Source organism: Piliocolobus tephrosceles, chromosome 10 (genome assembly GCF_002776525.5).
Source record: "Piliocolobus tephrosceles isolate RC106 chromosome 10, ASM277652v3, whole genome shotgun sequence".
In the NCBI taxonomy this organism is placed as follows: domain Eukaryota; kingdom Metazoa; phylum Chordata; class Mammalia; order Primates; family Cercopithecidae; genus Piliocolobus; species Piliocolobus tephrosceles.
The window spans coordinates 78,705,747-78,726,143 of NC_045443.1; the positions used below are offsets into that span (position 1 = coordinate 78,705,747).

The window sequence follows — 20,397 nt, forward strand, 5'->3', positions numbered from 1 at the left end:
GGAGATTTCTATTCATTTGGATTGTGACGGTGTTAAAGTTGTTAGAATCAAAATGGAGTCACTATTGTTAAGAAAATCCTGGCACATAGAGCCAGCGAAGGCCATGAACAGAGAATTCTCATGCTCCCATGCATGATAGCAACAACAACAACAACAACAAAAGACCCTATGAAAGCCACAACCTTGCACAAAGGCTATTGCAATCCTATGCAAAAAATATTTTTATAGGGATATCTGTCTGGCAATTGCCTGTCTAATCTCTGACTGGTGGCACCCTTGTTATTAATTTGAATAACCAAAGATAATTGTTTCAAAAAATTATACAATCTTAATTTTTTGCCTTTAAAAATATTTGTCTTCCTTTCCTTCCCTGAATGTACACATAGTTTATAGTTTACTATGACATACATATTCTTATCGCAATGCTCTATTCCTAAATAAACATCTTTTGTTTTAGAGAGCATCTCTATCTGTTATTTAGGCCAACAAAGACAAATATCTCCACATTTCCCAGTCCTTAAATTCCATTCAAAATAACTTATTTCATATTGGCCCTTGAGATACAAGTCTGTAAAAATTGCTTGAAAACCCATATTGCAAAGCCTCTGTCCCTCCATTTGTCCAGCAGAGGTCTCTGTCATTGTGTGAAAAAGAGAGCTCTAACTCTACTACAATGTGCTGATGATAGCTGGCTTCCTCTTTCTTTCATTAGACTTGTCTTCATCATTAATCAATAGCACGTGGTTTGTATTTAAACACATTTGAATGTATAAATTGTTACTTCATTGTTCAACATCTGTTAGTCTGTTACCTATCTGGAGACTGTATTTAGACACAGTGGCTGGCTCATAAAGGGTATGTAATAAGTACAATCATAATTGGAGTGAAATACTACTTTATTTAAAGAAAGACCCTTTCACTATGCAGAGCATGAGTCATTTCTAATTGATACTTTGTGGAATTTACATTGTAACTATTGGTTCCTTAGCATCAAGGAACAATCTAAATTTTGGCCTAAAAGCCAGCACGGACATCCAAATTTTAGATGTAGAAAAATACAGTCATGTGCCACATAAAGACCTTTCTGTTAATGACGGGCTGCATTTATGACAGTGTTCCTATAAAATTATAATAGCATATTTTTACTATACCTTTAATGTTTAGGTACACAAATACTTAACCATTGTGTTACGATTGCCTACGGTGTTCAGTACAGTCACATATTGCAGAGATTTTATAGCAACAGGCTATACCTATAGTCTAGGTGTGTAGGTGGCTATCCCATACAGCCTGGGTACATAGTAGGTTATATTATTTAGGTTTGTACAACAAAATCTCCTAAGGAATGCATCTTTTAGAATGTTTCCTTATCATTAAACAATGCATGACTGTACTTGTGAAATGATGCTGGTATACTGTCACTGTGAAATTACTTTTTTATTAAGCTTATTATAGTAGGTCAATGAGTTCAGACAATTATAATACAAACTGGCAGAAAACCATAAAAGAATTGCAATTTAGCAGGCAAAAAAAGCTTTTTGAAATATGTATATTGCTTTTCATATGCATTTAAAGGAAACTTGCTAAAGTAGCCTTAACCTAATGATATATGCGTTTTTATATATGTAATTGGGAATTCTGCTTATTCAAAGTTAACATATTTTTCTGTTTTCATTATTTTTTTCATAGTTTTGTTGTTTTGGCTCTATTTGATCACTCCCTTGTCTTGAACATCTCTTTGTCTTAGATTTGTTTCATCTTTTGCAATGCCTGTTAATAGCCTCTTCTTTATCCTAACCATTCACTATTGACGTCAGCTAAGTTGGTCATGCGTGCTGGTCATGCGTGTTCTTTTTTTCTTCATAGTAATTATTAGTAGAGCTCTCTGAAGACTCGAGAGAGTTGGTGCTTCCCAGGTGGCAAACAAATGAGTATGTTAAGATGGTATGGAGCAGATAATTTCCCCAGAAATAGCAAATGTTTTAATATTTCTGTTTCTTCTCCATATACTATCATCATTTTTTTCTCAGCTGACAAACTGCCTCTGGAGAATAGAGCTTGTTTGCTCTAATCCTTAACTCTCACTTCTGCTTGGATGCTTGACCCTGGAACTCAGATCATCTTATTTCCGTGGCTGGTTCTGCTTCAAGATGCTGCCTCCCAATCTTTGCAGTTTCAATCCCTCTGTGACTAGGCAACTCGATCTTCAGTCCTAATCATTTCCTTTGCTTCATAATTTGATATCACTCCTCTGACCCCAGTCAGTACCCACTTCCTATTTAACCACAAAAAGCACCATTTCCATGATATTCTCTATGGAGCTTACTCTTTCATATAGTTTCAATATTTTTCTCAAAGATAAGTCCTGTTTGAAACTCTACCTTGACACCTTTTCAAATACGTAGGAACACTGCATTTAGATGATCCTAGTGGAATCAAACATATATAGGGAGAGAAAGATTAACCCAGAACTATCTGCAAACATTATGTCTGTATCTTGTATTAGAAAATTATAATGTTTCTGTGTGATGTATTTTTTTTACTGTTGCCTTGAGTTCTTAATTATTCATTTATATGGGATATCTTCAAGATGTTATGTGCTTCCCAAAGTAAATAATCATATTTTAAATTTCTTTATGTACCCACCCATGTTCCACAGTGATAGAAACTCAATGAAGTATTTTTTGATTGAAATAGTCCCGAGAGTCTCCTTTCCTGAACATCAAACCTGGAGGTAGGAGCCAGGATTCACTATCAACTCTCTCACTAAGTAGCCGCTCTGCCTTCTGAAATCATCTCATTTCTACAAGTATAGAATGTGGACAACTATATCATCCTCACATATTTTCTAGAATCTTTAGGCATATAGCTCTAGAAGTCTGTAATCTTAAAAGTAGAAATTCCTTTTCACAGTGTATGAGTGATATAAAGAAGAGTTGCCTGAGAAAAGACTTAAATGTTAGAGATTCATAGATTCAGGATTCCTAGGGTTGAAGTAGGTCTTAAAGATCATCCACTACAATCACCTTTCCAATGCTTGGATCCTCTCCACAACAGCTCTTCCTAGTATTTGTCTAGCTTTTGTTCAACAATTTCCAAGTGACAAATAACTCACTACCTCATAAGCCAGCCCGCTTTGTATAGAATTCTGATACCCCACTGTTCTTTCTTACATTGAGATGAAGAATAATTTTGTACAACTTTAATACTTTGGTTCTAGTTTCGTATCCTCACTTAACAATGAAAAGGACGATAGCTCTTATACAGAACAGCTCTTCAAATTTTGTGATCAGCTACTTGGTAGGTCAGCAAAGAGAATAAACACACCATCTACTTATGTTCTCTGAACGTGATTCCAATCCTCCACATGTCGCTAATTTTCCCCGCCAAACTTCCTCCAGGTTGATGATGTGCCTTTAAAAGTACAGTAACCAGGATGAATTCCATTGCTTGGCTGTTATTTTATCATAGCAGAGTAGAGTAGAAAAAACTTTCATATCAACTCTTATGTCTATTAATGTGGCCTAAACTTATTAATCAATATTGACTTTAGAGTCAGTTGAAATTTTTATTTATTTTTCTTTAAAAACTTGCTTCTAAGGGCTATACTTTTAGAGTAGGATAATTTAGATCCCCTTACATCCATTCTATATATATATATTGGTGGGGGAGATAGTGTTTAGGGGTAATACTAATCTTACTAATCTTTTCACTTGGGATTCCTCCCCTTAATAATACCCTCAGGTATCAATCAGATACCTGAGCTGTTGAAACATTCATATCCAAGTGATTTTGAATGTGCTGATCAAGAACAGAGTAAGTCCTAATCATGCCACTAGAAACTTTGATCCAAGGTGACATTACTCCACTCATCAGCACTACTGGGCAAGGATTATTTAACCAGTTATAAATCCCACCTACCTGTTCCATCACTCAGGTCCCATTTTGACATTTTGTCCCCAGGGATGTCATAAGTGATGGCTTGCTCACCACCTTTCCTTATCTGTTACTAAGTAAATTTGTCAAAGAAACAAAGGAAATTAGTCTGACATGGCTGTTTTTAACATAGGTTAATTTACTTTGTTTCAAAATAGATTAATGTCTTCAGATAAAATTAAAAGTCAAGCTAGTCAGGACTGCAATTATTTATGCATGATCACAGATCTTAGGGTTCATGGCCACTGTTCCTAGTGCTGACAGGACAGACAATGTAGCAGATAAAACATTTCTGGGCCAAAAACATAGTGAAGTTTTTGTTTGAAGTATAAAGTTTGTATCTGTTTATGTACTATCTTTGCTAAAGTGAAAATTCCTCCATGCCAACAGCCACGTCTTAGTCATTTTCCTAAAGTCCATAACTGGTACTCTGCATTTAAGAATGGTTCAATATATGTCTATTCACTGAAAATAGGAATAAATAAATTATTTTGGATTATCTATGTCTTCTCTCCCTCCACCAAAAAAAAAAAAAAAAAAAAAAAAAAAACTCAACGCTGGGGCATAAATGCCCTCTTGGTAATGCCTATATTCTGTTGAACTTTTTCTCTTCAAGTAAACAGATAGAAACAAAAATGAGTTTTTGAATGATTCCACTTATTTATATATTCTACTCACATCAGATAAACCTTCATTTCATTCATTTTCTCTAAATTTATGCATTACTAACCAAAAATAACAATATAGATTTTATAATTCTCACTTTGGTCTTGGTGATTTTTCCAATTGTCTGTTTATTTTGATGGACGGCATTCCTGCCACTCTTTTTACATGTCGATGCCACTTGCTTCTATTATTTGTCATATTCTCACTTTCCAACTTTTGTAACAAATCTTTTCATATCTGTTTTAGGCAGAAAACTCCCATTTCAGATACATTTCTTCTTCCTTAATCCACATCATCATAAATATAATTGTGTGTTACCATCCTCTGGAATTGCTTTGACAATACATAGCCTTTGGTGTCCTGACTACTTTTCCATGTTAGTTAAGACTGCGCCTATCGAGTTTCAGTGTAGTATGTTTGGAATTGATGCTGTGGTAGGTAATAAAGTGATTGACAGATGAGGAAGGAAAAAAGTTGTGAACAACTCAGTCTTGTACATTAAATGCAGGGTAAAGATAAGTCAATATTTGGAGATAATGGCAAGATCAAGTGATAACTTTTAAAAGCATAGATTAGACATGAGCGTATTGGAACAATAATGGAAATATCAGAGATGCATTGCATATGGATGTATAAATTGAGGGGTGTGGAGAGATCATGGTCATTGTGCTGTCAAGTCTTAGCAGGATGCTATTACATTCTGAATCTATATTCCAGGAAGTCAGCAGAAGTACATATTGGTCCTGTTGTCATGGGGATATAAACCAAATCTGTTTATGTAATTTTTCATCCTGGGATTTGTGACATAGAAAGATAATGAATGGTCAGGTGTGGTGGCTCATGCCTGTAATCCCAGCACTTTGGGAGACCGAGGTGGGCAGATCACCTGAGGTCAGGAGTAGAGACCAGCCTGGCCAACATGGTGAAACCCCATCTCTATTAAAAATAAAAAAATTAACCGGGCATGGTGGTAGGTGCCTGTAATCCCAGCTACTAGGGAGACTGAGGCAGGAGTATCACTTGAACCAGGAGGCGGAGGTTGCAGTGAGCCGAGATTGTGCCACTGCACTCCATCCTGGGTGACAGAGTGAGATTCTGTTTAAAAAAAAAAAAAAGTTAATGAACAAAAATACAAAGAAATAGATAGAATGACTCTAAAACCAGATCCCCAAGTAAGCTAGAAGGAATGCTTCCTCTGTTAAGTGAGCTTCCCTAAATTCAACTGTGACCTTCAAGTAAACTTGGCTTATATTATGCTTTATTTTTCCTGAATAGTACTTACAAATGGAATTTGAATGCTTGACATGGAAGAACAAATGCTCACTGATTCATTTAAGTCTACACTACTCCTTTTTATCTTCTGCCCATACACTGATAGACATTTCAGTTTGGAAATCTTACTCCTACATTATAGGAAATAATAATATGAACAAGAACTGTAAACCCTGGTAAGAATAGAATAAATTTTTCATAAGATATATAAAAACTTGAAATCTCCTATTAGTACCACAGCTTTTTCTATCCTACTTTTGTAATTTGAGCGAACTAACCATTTGAAAAGGATGTCATAAGAGATTTTTCAAATAAAATAATTTTGCTTGGTTTCTGTTAGGTTTATTCAGTTGCTTTTCAACACATTGCTTCCTTTGAGTTGTGGGTTTCCATATTGATATTGTCTATGCTAGTAACACATTAGTAAGAACAGACAACGTACATATTGAGTTTGATTCTTCATGGGTAGGGGTTATCCATATAATCACATTGACTGATCCTTCCTATCTGAAGTTTATGTTATTACCCTAGCATTTCAAATTATTATATACAACAAATAAGATATCCTCTCCAAATATTTTCCTTTGTGAATAACTACAAACATCTCCTTTGCTGTTCATCATTTCTGATAGAACCAAGGAAAAATTTTCATAGTTTTATTTACACAGCTTTCCTTTTCCACACCATATTTCTTTTATAGGCATGTAGTATAGCTGCTTTCAAGTTGAGTCATGTGTCTCTGCTCTTTTGAGTTAAACCTTTTAAGAGTTATAAATCTTAGCACATGGTTCAGAATTTCAAATTTGGTACTTTAACATCACTATCTCTTTGCCTTAATACTTTCCCTGGCATACTATTGTATTTTATAGTTCTGTTTTCACTGGTAGAAGAAAGAACATTGACAATGCTCCTGTGTTTTAGAATTTTTCAGATCAAGACATTAAAATCATAATCATTCAAGATGTTTCCCTAGGTTCCTCAGATACATGAAGAAGCAGTACTAGGTTGTAGTCCCTGGGTTTGAAAAACTTGTATGGTCTTTCCATCACAACTTGGATACCTCTTCTAGGACCAAAGCAGACCTAAAATTCATAGCCCTTAACTAAAGTATCAATGGGGCCCATGTATCATTTCCTTTGGTGCAAATATGGTTTTCTGGAACCTGTTTATACCTGTTTTATTTTTATTTTTTCAGTCTTATTTTCAATAAAGACTTTGTTCCTTTTTTCTGGAAGCTTTGATTCACCATTTATGTAGCTTCTACCTAGCTTCATAGGTATAGCATTTTGCTCTTGTCTTCCTCATCCACATTGCAGTCCTTAACATGCTGCTGATTCTGGCTTTGTTTAAACTCTACCTCTGCTGTTATATGAAATAAAGCAATATTACTCAGAGCTCAGAAACCTTCCCAGGTATAAACTGTGACCCAAATTCACTATTGCTAGTTTCTGACTTTGGTGGGGTTGATAAGAATGTAATCATAATTGAGTTAATTCTTATCTGCTCTGACCTAAAACACACAGTCACTGAAAATGAGTAATAAAGGCTAAGTTTCTCGAAGGTTCTATATTTTTCTAGACTTAAACTTATATCTTGCATACCTTGATTGTGACAGAATATTGTTAGTGAAATTTCTAATGATTTAGGAATTTCTCATCAAACTTAAATATGAAATAACAACAGAAAATTTTAAGTGATAAGGGCAATTAAATACATTTTAAAAGTAAAGTGTGAATTATGGTAACTAAGATGAATATATGTTGAAATATAAATAAATATAATTATGATGTTAGCAAAATTAATACTCAAAAATAATTAACTGCCCACACTATAGTGACACTGTAATATAATGGGTATGACAGATCATTTGGTAAGACAACCATGAGTTGTCAAATAAGATAAAACAAATTTTAAAATAATGTCTGGCATGTATATTTTAAATACAAAATAATCTGTGTCTCTCTTTTTTTCCTCATGCAATAATATTATGTATAGCCTAAAGAGTTCCTCTACTGAGAAAGAGAAATACAAAAAGATTTAATTCCTTTGTTGGGGAACATATAATCACACACTGGCCGCACATTAGTTTCCTGTAGCTTCTGATGCTTTGTGTGGGTTTCACACTGTGGAAGCCAGGAAAGGCATTTTTGGATACTGTAGTCATAAGTCTGCAAACATGAATATCGCAATCAGAAATTCTTTGGGTGGTAGGGCAGAAAACTAAGTCTTGGAGTTGGGTATTCCTTGCAAATAATTATTCCTCTATTTGAGAAACTAAAGGATGTACTAAGAAATTTAGGTCATTCCATTCAGCACTTACCACTGTAGGTAGGAGTTTAATTATTTCCCAATAATATAACTCTAAAAATTAATATATAGAAAGACAACTCCCAAAAAGCAAAGTATGTATATAATCATTTCAGAAATATCATATATTCTTCAGACAATTATATAAGTATGTATCATGTATGAATATCTGCTTATTTCTAAATATATATTTAAGTAGGACCATTTCAAATGTACTGATCTATATTTTTATTCTATCAGTCACTGACAATAACTAATTACAACACAATATCTATTGCCCTATTATTTTCCCCACACCTGTCCCTCAACTATACACCATAGAGTTTATTAGGGGGAAGCTATGATAGTTTTAAGCAAACAAAAAAAAAATCATGTTCTTTACATTGCATGTAACACGTATAAAGCTTTATTCTAACATTTAAAATATTCTTTTTAATTTTTTGTAGGCTTATCAATTTTTTCAACAGAAAAATCTTTAAATCTACATCGCTAAGCTTTTATACACATTCATGCTCTAAGTGGCAGTATACTCAATGGTTTTAAGCTGATTTTGAAACATTGGCACCACGATGAATATCACAGTTATGCGATTTATGAAGACATTATTTACTCATTAATAAAATAACTTTTATAGCAATAACATTTACTTGGTAGGTAGCTGTGCCTGTCACAAGAGTTAGCATTAAATAAATTTTAGCTATTGTTATAAACAGAGAAACAAAAGAACTGAAAAGTTCACAATACTCTTTCACTGTAAGTTTTATTAAGCATTATTCAGCTAAATTGAACATTCAAAGCTGATCAAAATATAAATTTTGTCAGGTGAAAAGAGAAGAAATGAAAAGAAGAGCAATGAAATGAAATGAAAGATAGATGAACACTCTGACGTGACTAAAGTGAGTGAGAGTGGAAAGTCTTAGCAAATGCATACTTACGGAGCTGCCCAAGTCGAGCTTTTTCTTTTTTACCAAACAAACGTCCTATTGAAGACTTGATTCCTTTCTTCTTGGGGGCTTTGTGAAGAGAGTCTTGGCTGCTGGTGGCACTACCAAGCCCAAGGCTTTCTGGCTCAAGAGAGACAGATAAACTACTGCAAAACACAAAAGAAGAAAATACTGCTCATTTTCGTGCAACATCCACAAGGTACACAAAAGTCATTTCCTTTATAAATGTACCAAAAGAGGAACAAGTAGACTTGTAATGTCATTTTTTCCTCTATCTTCCCATGTTTCCTTTTAAGATATTAAGTGCAGTTTTTTTTTCAGCCTTAGGCCCTGAACCTCCAAATTTCCATAAGAGAAATGTATTTTTGCTCCAAATGGCTTTTTTTCTTACTTTTTTGATATCATCTCAAACTAATCAGTGAACATAGGCTGATTTATTAATGCATGATAAATGGCCTTCTGTTATAGAGCACTTGATCTATTATCTATTTATTTCTCAGAGTTTGTTTTTCTGATCTTAAACATTATGACCTACAGCAAGGAACTGAAATATAACTAATTGTGAGGTTGAAGCTGTTCTTCTAACCTACAGTTTTACTTGATTTTTCTCTAAATTCAGTTAATTTAAAATCATCTGACTGCAATCCAGAAGCAACAAACCATGTACTCCCGTGATCAATGTATATGTTTTCTTAATTACAGTTCTCAAATATTATTTCAAATACATGTTAAACTGAAATGCTCTTCAAGCAGTTGGTTAAGTTTCATTTTCTGGTCAATATATTTGACATTGTATTAATAGGAGGGGATCAATAGACATTGCTATTAGTTTCTACAGTTGTTAATTTTATAACACCATGATAAATTACTTACTTTTACTTATTCATGCCAATTAATTTGAACTCACATTCCCTAACTTTCAAAGCAATAATTTTTTATATGCTGAAATATACTCTGTTTTTGAAGAGTGAAAGAAGTAATATTTTGAAGCTGAAGTAACTGATTTTTCCACATTAACAATAAAAAAAAAATCAGAAAAAATAAATGACTGCCAACACAGAAAGCCCTACTTTTAAAAGCATTTATTGTAAAACATACTATCTAGAAGATAGATTTTTTATTGAAGTATTAATCCTTAAGTCATTATATTTGGTTATATCAATTATGGGTCTACAGATGCTGCAACTGATGAGACAATAGGACAAGATACATTTCAGATATAAACTACATGCTTAGGTATATTCATATCATCAGTGATTACAGAGATCTGTTTGCAATGCTCTATGCATATGGATAAGACAGTATAAAGAGTTGGGAGGACAAATGACATGTTTCTCCATCTAGACTTATCTTTTTCTTTAATACTTTAGTCAAGGACTTTTTTTCGTTTCTAGTAACTTTCTGACTGAGGAGTTATTATTGCTGGCAGCAGCAGTACCTGCAGGGTGCACATACCTGTCTGCTAAAAGGCATAATCATAAACTTTTCAGACTTTATGCTTATACTGTAATCCAAATTTATGATCTTGTCCTAGTCTTCTTAGTTTTTTGTTAATATTTCTAGTAAGTCCTTCCTCTAGCCTGATCTCATTTTAATAGAAAATATCCACTAAAAATTAGAAGAGCTATTCTTATCTATTTTGACTAATAAGACCACAAAGATACAGTTAATTTTAAAAATACAAATTCGATATCAAAATTGAAATGTGGTTATTTCACAAGTGATACCGGGAAAAGGAATTTGGAGAATGCTGGCTTAGTGTAAATCGTTAAGCAATCTATTTGACAACAATGAAAGAAGAGGAATATTTTTGGAAGGAGGGCATTCAATGTGCAGTGTGCCTGCAGCGTCTTACCTTCGAGCATCATTGTGGTAGGAAGAAGGGAGGGTGTGAGTCATTCTGATGGCTCTAGGGGTAGGAGGAGGAGAAGTTTCACATTTAATTGTTGCTTTGTCCTCTCGGCCATCTTCTTCCACAACTGCAATCTAGAGGCAAAAACAATACATTCAAATAAACCCTTTCTAAATTTCAGTTGAAATTGATACAAATGGAGAATCATGAGAGCAAGGCTACTGAGTAATTTTAATACAAAATAAAACAACAAAACTTGGGGCATATAAGTCTTACATGTATAAATTCCCATTAAAGAGTTTGATTTTCACAGATATTTAAAGTGAACACATTAAATTAAAAAAAACATAGACCCACTACACAAAAATGTTTGATTAATAAACACCATAGATCAAGCTTTTCCAACCCACAGCCTGCTGGACACATATAGCCCAAGACGGCTTTGAATGCAGCCCAACACAAATTCGTAAACTGTCTTTAAACGATTTATGCATGGACCTTTTTTTTTTTTTTTTAAAGCTCATTAGCTATCATTAGTGTTAGAGTATTCTACGTGTGACTCAAGACAATTCTTCTTCTAATGAATGTAGCCCAGGGAAGCCAAAGATTGGACACCCCTGCCATAAATCAACTAGACGCTGACTATTGATCTACAGTGTTTATTGACATTGATCTATGATATTTTATAATATCAGAATACAAACTCTTTACAAAAAGGTATTAAACACACATTTGAACAATTCACTAAAATATAGAATTATACATACTCAGGTTATCATAATAAAGACATCTTTTAAGCAGGGATATTTGAAATGAGAAGTTGATAAAATATATCTTTATCAGATAAAGTGTTTTACATCAGTCAGTCTAATGAAATTTATTACAGGGTGTTTAAAATATGAGTTGTGGTTTGGAAGAAAAAAACTCTTTTTAAAGTGAGAATAATAAAAGGTAAGATGATAACATTTTCAAATTGTTTCATTTTACTACTCATGATGGAAAAACTGGCAAAGACATACAGAAAATCAAAAGAAGATGAGATGGGAGGGATTTCCTTAAATAGCAATTTAGTACAGAATTCAGAACAACTCAGGATACTATCTGTCTTGTCAGAGATCAAGATATAGAGCTGTAACTTAAAATTTGTTTCCAATGTCGAGTTAATTGTAGAGAAGTAGTTTTTACAACAGTGCTGCATATTTTTCATGGCATCGTTGTGTAACACAGTATGGAGAGATCAGGATTGTAGAAAACACAGCTAAAGACTTATGGCTTTGAGAGTTCTGAGGCAAAAAGTTCTAAGTATGGCTAAACAAAAATTTGTAAAGTTCTGGGGAAATATTTTGTTTGTTTTTATGTAAAGCTATTATGCATAAATGTGTTTATCTATGATAAAGACCTCGTACCTTCGAGGAACTTCATGAAATTGTCAGGACTTTTGTCACCCAATCCTAGGTTCCTTTTAACAGCTTAGGTAGGTAGGCATTTTTATAGAATTCCTTTGTTCTATTCAACTAGCATATTGCCATCAGGAGAATCTTCTTCAATAACTGCTTTCGGATTGATTCTGATGCTATGGAAAACCTTTTCAAACCCACACCCCAGCTAAACTCTTAAGCGTGTTTCTGAACTATTCCTGATACATGTTAGTGTTTTCACAGTTCTGTGATTCCCACCACAACTCTTCTCTGATTGTTTCTGGTAAGCATGGCCATTTTTGCTGTCAGCATTTTGCTTCTGAAACACCTTATAAAATATCCTCTTTGTCCTCCCTGCCAGCCAAACTATACTTATTTCCAATAACAGCTTTTAAAAACATCATATACAAAACTTTCCTCTGAATGTCACTTAGAGTTTTGGAATCAGAGAGGGATTTGAATTCTGATTTCTCTTAAATGTTGAATAAATAGGCTGATTACTTTTCTGCTCTAATATTAAATTTCCCCATCAATAAAATGGAAGTGATATAACACTTTTCTTAATGTGTTCTTTTGAAATGTAAATACCAGCATGTATTTAACTTCTTCCCCTATACACAAAGTTTTTTAGTTTGTGGTCCTTCTTTCCATGACTTTTCTCACAAATTACGTTGTTATTTCCTGAATTATTTGAGACTACATTTTCGTATAGAACCTTCCGTCCTACCTTCCTATTTCTAACACCCATTAAACTTCTATAGTCCTTTTAAGGTGATGGAGGTCAAAGAAAATAAGGACATTATCCTTGGTAAACTTGGTAAATAAGAATGAACTGGTATTGTTAAGGAGAAGAGGCTATAGAAAGATAGATAATATCCCAGGAAAAGAAAATGGTAATTCCATCTATTCAAGCCATGTAAGTATAATATAGATTCCCTTATTATTATTTTTTAAAGGAAATAAAAGTTGTCTGGTTCCAGGAGTGTTTCAATGTATGGGTGTAGGCTGACTACCACATCTTGAAGATGCTGAAGAATAGATTTTTGCACTGCATAGTAGTTTGAATCTTTGAAATCTTTCTCATCTGATGTCCCATGAGTGCAAGCTCTACTCAATTGCCTAATAAGACGTCATTTTGTGAATCAGAACCTCAGTTCATTTTGTTTCCCATATCCCATATTTATTCTCTTGATTTCATTCCAAACAGAAAAGCAGGGTTTTGACCATATATATTTTTTAATTTTGCATATTCTTGATGCTCTGGCATCTGGAGAGGATGCTCCTCTATCTCTAGGGATAGTTAATTCCTGGAAATAGCACATCACTCGCCTATAAGTACACCTTTCATATGCAAACCAAACAACTCACAGCCCATACTTTAAATCGTCTTCTCCATCTGGCTCTTACCCTCCAAGATGCAATATTCCTTTGCCCTAATTACCTGCGGGCCGGACTGAGACAACTAGAGAGAGTCCCTACACCTTGGGGCCAGACGAAATTAATCAAGCTACCCATCCTAAACCTGCTTACCCTGCCTTGTCTTGCCTTTCCCTAAGAGACCGCAGAAAGCCTTCTGCCCTACTCCTTCTGCCTCCTGACTGACCCTGGTGCTGTCCTGAGGCACAGAGTACTCTTTCCTCAGAAAGCCTTCTGCCCTACTCCTTCTGCCTCCTGACTGACCCTGGTGCTGTCCTGAGGCACAGAGTACTCTCTCCTCTTGGGAACTGTGAGTAACAAACTATCTTTTTTTGACAGCTGTCTCCTGATCTGTTGTCCTCATCCTATCAAAATAATAATAATAAAATATTTGAAAACAATGAGCATTAACTATATATGCTAAATATTAAAATATTTGTAGTATATATTAATAAATATAAATATTTATATTAAAATATCAAATTATACCATCCTTGGTTTAAATATTCAATGGAAAACAGGATATTATGTTTCTTATAATCTAATTATTTCTCCAGAAAGCATAAACAATTTTATCTTTGAAGTATTTTCTATTATAATCAAATTTAAACAATTCAATACAATTTAAATACTCTTAATTTTTTAATGTTTTATTAACATTTGACAACAGAGAATATTATTTTAAAGCCTTCATAGAATAAAACAATATTCAATCCATAATTATGTAAAAGTTATTTACAGTACCTTTCTCCGATGTTTCCTTAGATCACTTGGCTGTGATTGGCAGTAATAAAAAAACATAAAACAGAATTAATTAAGAATTAACATTCATTTGACCATGTTACAACTTTCAATAGTATCTACAACTTGACTATCATTTTTTTCTTCATTCTGTTATTTTCCAAATAAATGTCTTTTAATTACTATAGAAGCACTCCTTCTAGTAGTTGAATTTAGAGAAGGAACTTCTCAGGTAACAGAAGTCAGTCAGAATTGTTCCCATAATGGGCCATGTGTACAGGCATTGGATACAGGGCATGGACCCTGGGAAAGAAAAACTGTGGAATGAGTTAGAGTGACTGAGTCTAGCTAGAAGACTGAGCTAGCTAGAAATAAATGAGACTGCATCTTTCCAAGAAAATATTATTGGGAATGAAGATCCAATGCATATACAAGGAGTTTATAAACTCATATTTTTGTCCCATCTATGCAGAGCTTTGGGCCTCCTTTGGGCAGATATGCTATTCCTGAGGGATCTCAGAATTTCTTGCATCCTAAAATCCTTCTCCATCCCACAAATGCCAACTGCTGCTTTCTTGTCAATGCTGTTTTTGAGAACTTTTAAAAATAGTTGTGTTTTATGATTTCAACTGAACCTTATTCACTTAATGCCTTTGTTCATATTTCTTACGTAAGCAAAACAATTTCTGTGAAACTATTCCATTATGTTTTGCGTTTTTGTTGTTGGGAAATGTGTTGATTTTACCCCACTCCACTAACTTGTTATTTTTTGCTTATGGATTTGTTGTGAGGTAAAAGTAAATATGAGTATGCTTTGTTATCAAGAGAAAAATATCACAATGTTTGTAAATTATTAAATAATACAAATAATGCAATATCTTTTCAATCTCTAATTTTTTCTCTAAAAATTCTAATCTTCTTCTGAATATTAACCATGAATTATATCCAACAAATTTTTTTCTTACAATATTTTCTTCAGGTTAAAAAAATTTACCCATGTTTTACTATAAAAATAATACAATTGGTAACATAATTATATTAGGTGTTAAGGACTTCCTGGATTTCATTTCTTGCTTCTCTGACTTAGATATTAAACACTTTAAATATTTCTTTACTCTTCCAAAAATGCCCTAAATATTTTTTCACTACTCTAATTACAGTGTAATAAAATTCATGTTCTATGGATTTATTTATTTATTTATGACTAACTGTTTAAGAAAATTCATGAAAGCACTGGCATCATTCTCTCTCTCTCACACACACACAATCACAATCACATCTAAGATTATAAATATATTATTATATATAATATATAATACGTTATTTTATTGCCATGAAAATAACAGCACTATCAAGAGTTATGATGCTACCATTTCTGACGTTGTAAAAACGTCAGAAATAAAAGCAGTACAAAAATAATCTAAGTATTCCTGCCTTGAATGCTGACTATTATTCTGTGGTCCAGGATTCTTACTGTAGCTTTGGGACTAAGTTGCCCATTAATACTATGTAGTGTATCTTATATATGCAGAAACTAAGCAAGAGACAATGTCACTTTTAACTAATAAAATGAGATGAATGGTTCCTAAATTTCTAAAATAAGCAGATCACAATGTAGTTCAGCATGTTTGGTTACTATATCCTAGCACATTGGCTAAAAGTTTGTGCTGTATCCAAGTGGAATCAGTTCTGATTAGCTGGGCATTGTTCTGGTTGGCCATTGTCTATTCTATTTAAAAACCATTTTTAGTAGAAAGTTTTGGAAATGAGCAGCAAATAGTGGACTCAGCAGCTTAAAGAGGTAAGTATTTTCCTTTTTAAAAATATTTTCAATTTTTCTTTTACATAGTTTTATGGCTTGGAAGTCTCATAATTGTAAGTATGCCAATGCACATTCATTACAAAATCATAACTTTTTCTCCATAAACAGTTCATAATCTTTTAATCTTCATCATTGGTGTCATTTCAACATACTATATTTCCAAGTAATGACAGAAACAAAAGACAGGATACTACATGCTTTTAAATTAGGGAAATTTGAGGAAAAATCCAGCTCCATTTATTAGCTGTTTTGAATATGGGCACTCCATTTGTACTCCCAAAACCTCCACTCTCTGTTGAGATAATGCCCTACTACCTCCAGTTTTTCCATGAGAATTAAATGTATCATGGTGTTCAGTAGTCATCACAATTGTATTTTCCAGAGGTTTTATTTTATATATATATAAATATATCATGATATACATATATATCATATATATATTTTATAATGAAATATGTATATTATATATATATATTTTAGAATGGGGTAATCTGATGTTTTTCTCAGTTGCATCCAGGGGACTTCCTAATTTAGGTTTCCATCTTCTAATCCCAAATATAAGGATAAATGAAATAAGGAATTTATGTATATATGTGAAAATGTGAATATAAAGTCTAAGACAAAATTAGAAATTAGTTGCTGTTGCTTTTTATGGCTCTTAAAAATACAAATAATGCAAAAAATTTATATTATATATCAAAAAGTTATAAAACTATCTTGGTGTATTGAAGCAATTATAATACTAAGTTTTGTTACTTATTATGTTAAAAACACACACACGGTGTCCAAAGTGATTTCCTCAGTATGCCATCAATAAAAAAGTACTTAATGGCTTAAGTCATTCAACTTAAAAAAAATATTTTATTTTATTTTTTTCAAGAGGGAATCTCGCTCTGTTGCCCAGGCTGGAGTGCAGCGTTGCTATGATAACTCACTTCAGTCTCAAATTCCTAGGCTCAAGGGATCCTGCTGCCTCATCAGCATCCTAAGTAGCAGGGACTACAGGTACAGACCACCACCACCACACCCAGCTAATTTCTTTTTTTATTTTTCTTTTTTGTTTTGTTTTGTTTTGAGATGGGATCTTGCTATGTTTCTTAGGCTAGTCTTGAAATCCTTGCCTCTAGGTAATCCTCCTGCCTCAGCCTCTAAAAGTGCTAGGATTATAGCTGCGAGCCACTATGCCCAGCCATTCTTTGAAATGTATAATGTGCCATTTAGATCTCTGCTCTATCACTGACTTACTATTTGACCCTAATAAAGTTACAGCACCTGTGTAGGTTACCGTTTCTTCATCTCATAATGGGATTCATAAATGTACAGATCACATAGGAATGTTGTGAATAAGAAAATAAATAAACAATAAAATATACAGAAAGTACTTAGACTGGACCAAACACCCAGTTAAGTTTTAGCTAAAGAATCATTAATCTTAACAGGAGGCAAACGTTCTCTGGACACAACACCATACCAGTGTCATGACTCCCATCCGATCCATTTCCCTGGCAGGGCTTCGAGGGGTGAGCTTTGGCGTTGAGTGTCCACTGGGAGGAGATGAACTGGCCAGTGATGAAGCTGTAACAGAGGCAGTGATGGAGGTACCTGGGTGGACCCTTGCCAAATTCAGGCCTTCGAGGCTCACACTAGCCACTCTATTCTCAATTTCTTCAGCACGCAACTCTGTAGATTCTTTTTCTTCCTGAATTAGCCTGAAAGATACAGTTTAATTTTGATCCATATATAATTTAATATGGATCCATTATATGCTGCTGTAAAGATCATTGGAATTCACATAATAAATCAATAGAAACTATTCTTGAGCATTTTACATCAAATCTTTTTCATCTTTTTCTCTAAACAGTGTAACTTTCAATAAATTCCAGGGACTTCCTGGCTTCAATTTTAAAAATTGTTTTCAAATGATACATTTTTTCCGGACAACTTTCAGTTTTATCCTCTTTGTATACTACGACCTGCTAAAACTCTTTAAAAATCTTGAACCTAGTTTGTCTCTATCATTAATTCTAATCTTACATTTGACCTCAGGAACCAATGAAAGAGACTTTAGAAACTCAGCCTTGAGATGGCAAAGCACTAGCAATAGCTTAGAAAAAGTGAAAGACTATAATTACATGTAAATGTGCCTCATAAGATTCAAATCATTGACTCTTACCTCCTACCTAATGAAAAAGTTTAAAGGATAGTATCCTCAATAAGCCGTCATTCATAATTAGCCAAACAAAACCCTGAGACTTTTCTTAATATTAATAAAACCTTAGCCAAGCCTCCTTTAAATAAGTATCAGAAAAGGTAATAATGTGAAAATTTAGTTATAAGATAGCTGATGAATACACAAATAATGAAAAAATAACTTGCAAACAAAACTAGGCCAGGTGTGGTGGTTCATGCCTGTAATCCCAGCACTTTGGGAGGCTGAGATGGGCGGTTCACGAGGTCAGGAGTTTGAGACCAGCCTGGTCAATATGGTGAAACTCCACCTCCACTAAAAATAAAAAAATTAGCCAGGCGTGGTGGTGCACGCCTGTAATCCCAGCTACTCAGGAGGCTAAGTCAGGAGAATCTCCCGGGAGGTGAAGTTTGCATTGAGCTGAGAGAGTGCCACTGCACTCCAGCCTGTGTGAGACTCTGTCCCAAAACAATAACAACAACAACAACAAAAAACTAATTAATGTAAATGCTTTTGAGACAGCAAAGCACTAGTCCTTTTTCTTTAAATCGGGAAGTATCTTCAAGAATATTTATAAATTATTTATTACAAAGGCACAAATAAGAAAGAGCTTTAGCTAGGTTGCATAAAAATTCTGTTTGAATCCTGAATCAAATCTATATACATTTTGTATTTTGCTGTAATGAAACTGTGTACCAGTATAGTTTGATAAGTGGGTCATAAAATTCTCCTGAGCTATTTTGTTCTTAATTACAATGGTTTATTGTGATTCTCTGTTATATAGAACCCTTACCTTCAAGTTTATGATCACTTCAAAATTTTCTTTTTACATATTTAGAATAGAGAATGTAATTTATTTGCTAAATCTATTCAATAGGAAATACTTGTCTGGTCTACGTTTACTGTGGGAAATTGAGCTACATTTACTTACCTGTTTTTATATGTTCACCAGCTTTGTGATGATTAACTCACTGCTGGTGTCTTCACTAACTATTCTGTAAATCCTTCAGTTTTTAAGTACTATGTGTTGCCTGGCAAGGCAGAAAGTACTTTGGTAGTCTACTTACCTGTCATTGGAATAAGTGATCTTTCTGATTTTTAACAGATTGTTTAAAAATTTTACAAATTATGGACTTAAAATCTAATCAAATATGTTTCACAAAGATTCATTTTGGTTAAAACATTATGAGGCACATTTGAACATCCATGCAAAAATCCTCAATAAAATACTGGCAAACCGGATTCAGCAGCACATCAAAAAGCTTATCCACCATGATCAAGTGGGCTTCATCCCTGGGATGCAAGGCTGGTTCAACATTCGCAAATCGCTAAACATAACCCGGCATATCAACAGAACCAAAGACAAGAACCACATGATTATCTCAATAGATGCAGAAAAGGCTTTTGACAAAATTCAACAGCCCTTCATGCTAAAAACGCTCAATAAATTCGGTATTGATGGAATGTACCTCAAAATAATAAGAGCTATTTATGACAAACCCACAGCTAATATCATACTGAATGGGCAAAAACTGGAAAAGTTCCCTTTGAAAACTGGCACAAGACAGGGATGCCCTCTCTCACCACTCCTATTCAACATAGTGTTGGAAGTTCTGGCTAGGGCAATCAGGCAAGAGAAAGAAATCAAGGGTATTCAGTTAGGAAAAGAAGAAGTCAAATTGTCCCTGTTTGCAGATGACATGATTGTGTATTTAGAAAACCCCATCGTCTCAGCCCAAAATCTTCTTAAGCTGATAAGCAACTTCAGCAAAATCTCAGGATACAAAATTAATGTGCAAAAATCACAAGCATTCTTATACACCAGTAACAGACAA

The 20,397-nt window shown here is 33.8% G+C and overlaps 1 protein-coding gene across 1 annotated transcript in view; it reads right to left on the bottom strand.

The window, feature by feature from the left end:
• PPFIA2 (PTPRF interacting protein alpha 2) overlaps positions 1–20,397 on the bottom strand; it is a 486,204-nt gene that overhangs the window by 45,683 nt on the left and 420,124 nt on the right. The window contains exons 18-21 of the mRNA XM_026454621.1: positions 17,846–18,083; positions 14,556–14,585; positions 10,981–11,111; positions 9,117–9,271 (exon numbers count right to left, since the gene is read on the bottom strand). Of these exons, the coding sequence (XP_026310406.1) occupies positions 9,117–9,271; positions 10,981–11,111; positions 14,556–14,585; positions 17,846–18,083 (554 nt within the window). The remainder of the gene's footprint in view (positions 1–9,116; positions 9,272–10,980; positions 11,112–14,555; positions 14,586–17,845; positions 18,084–20,397) is intronic.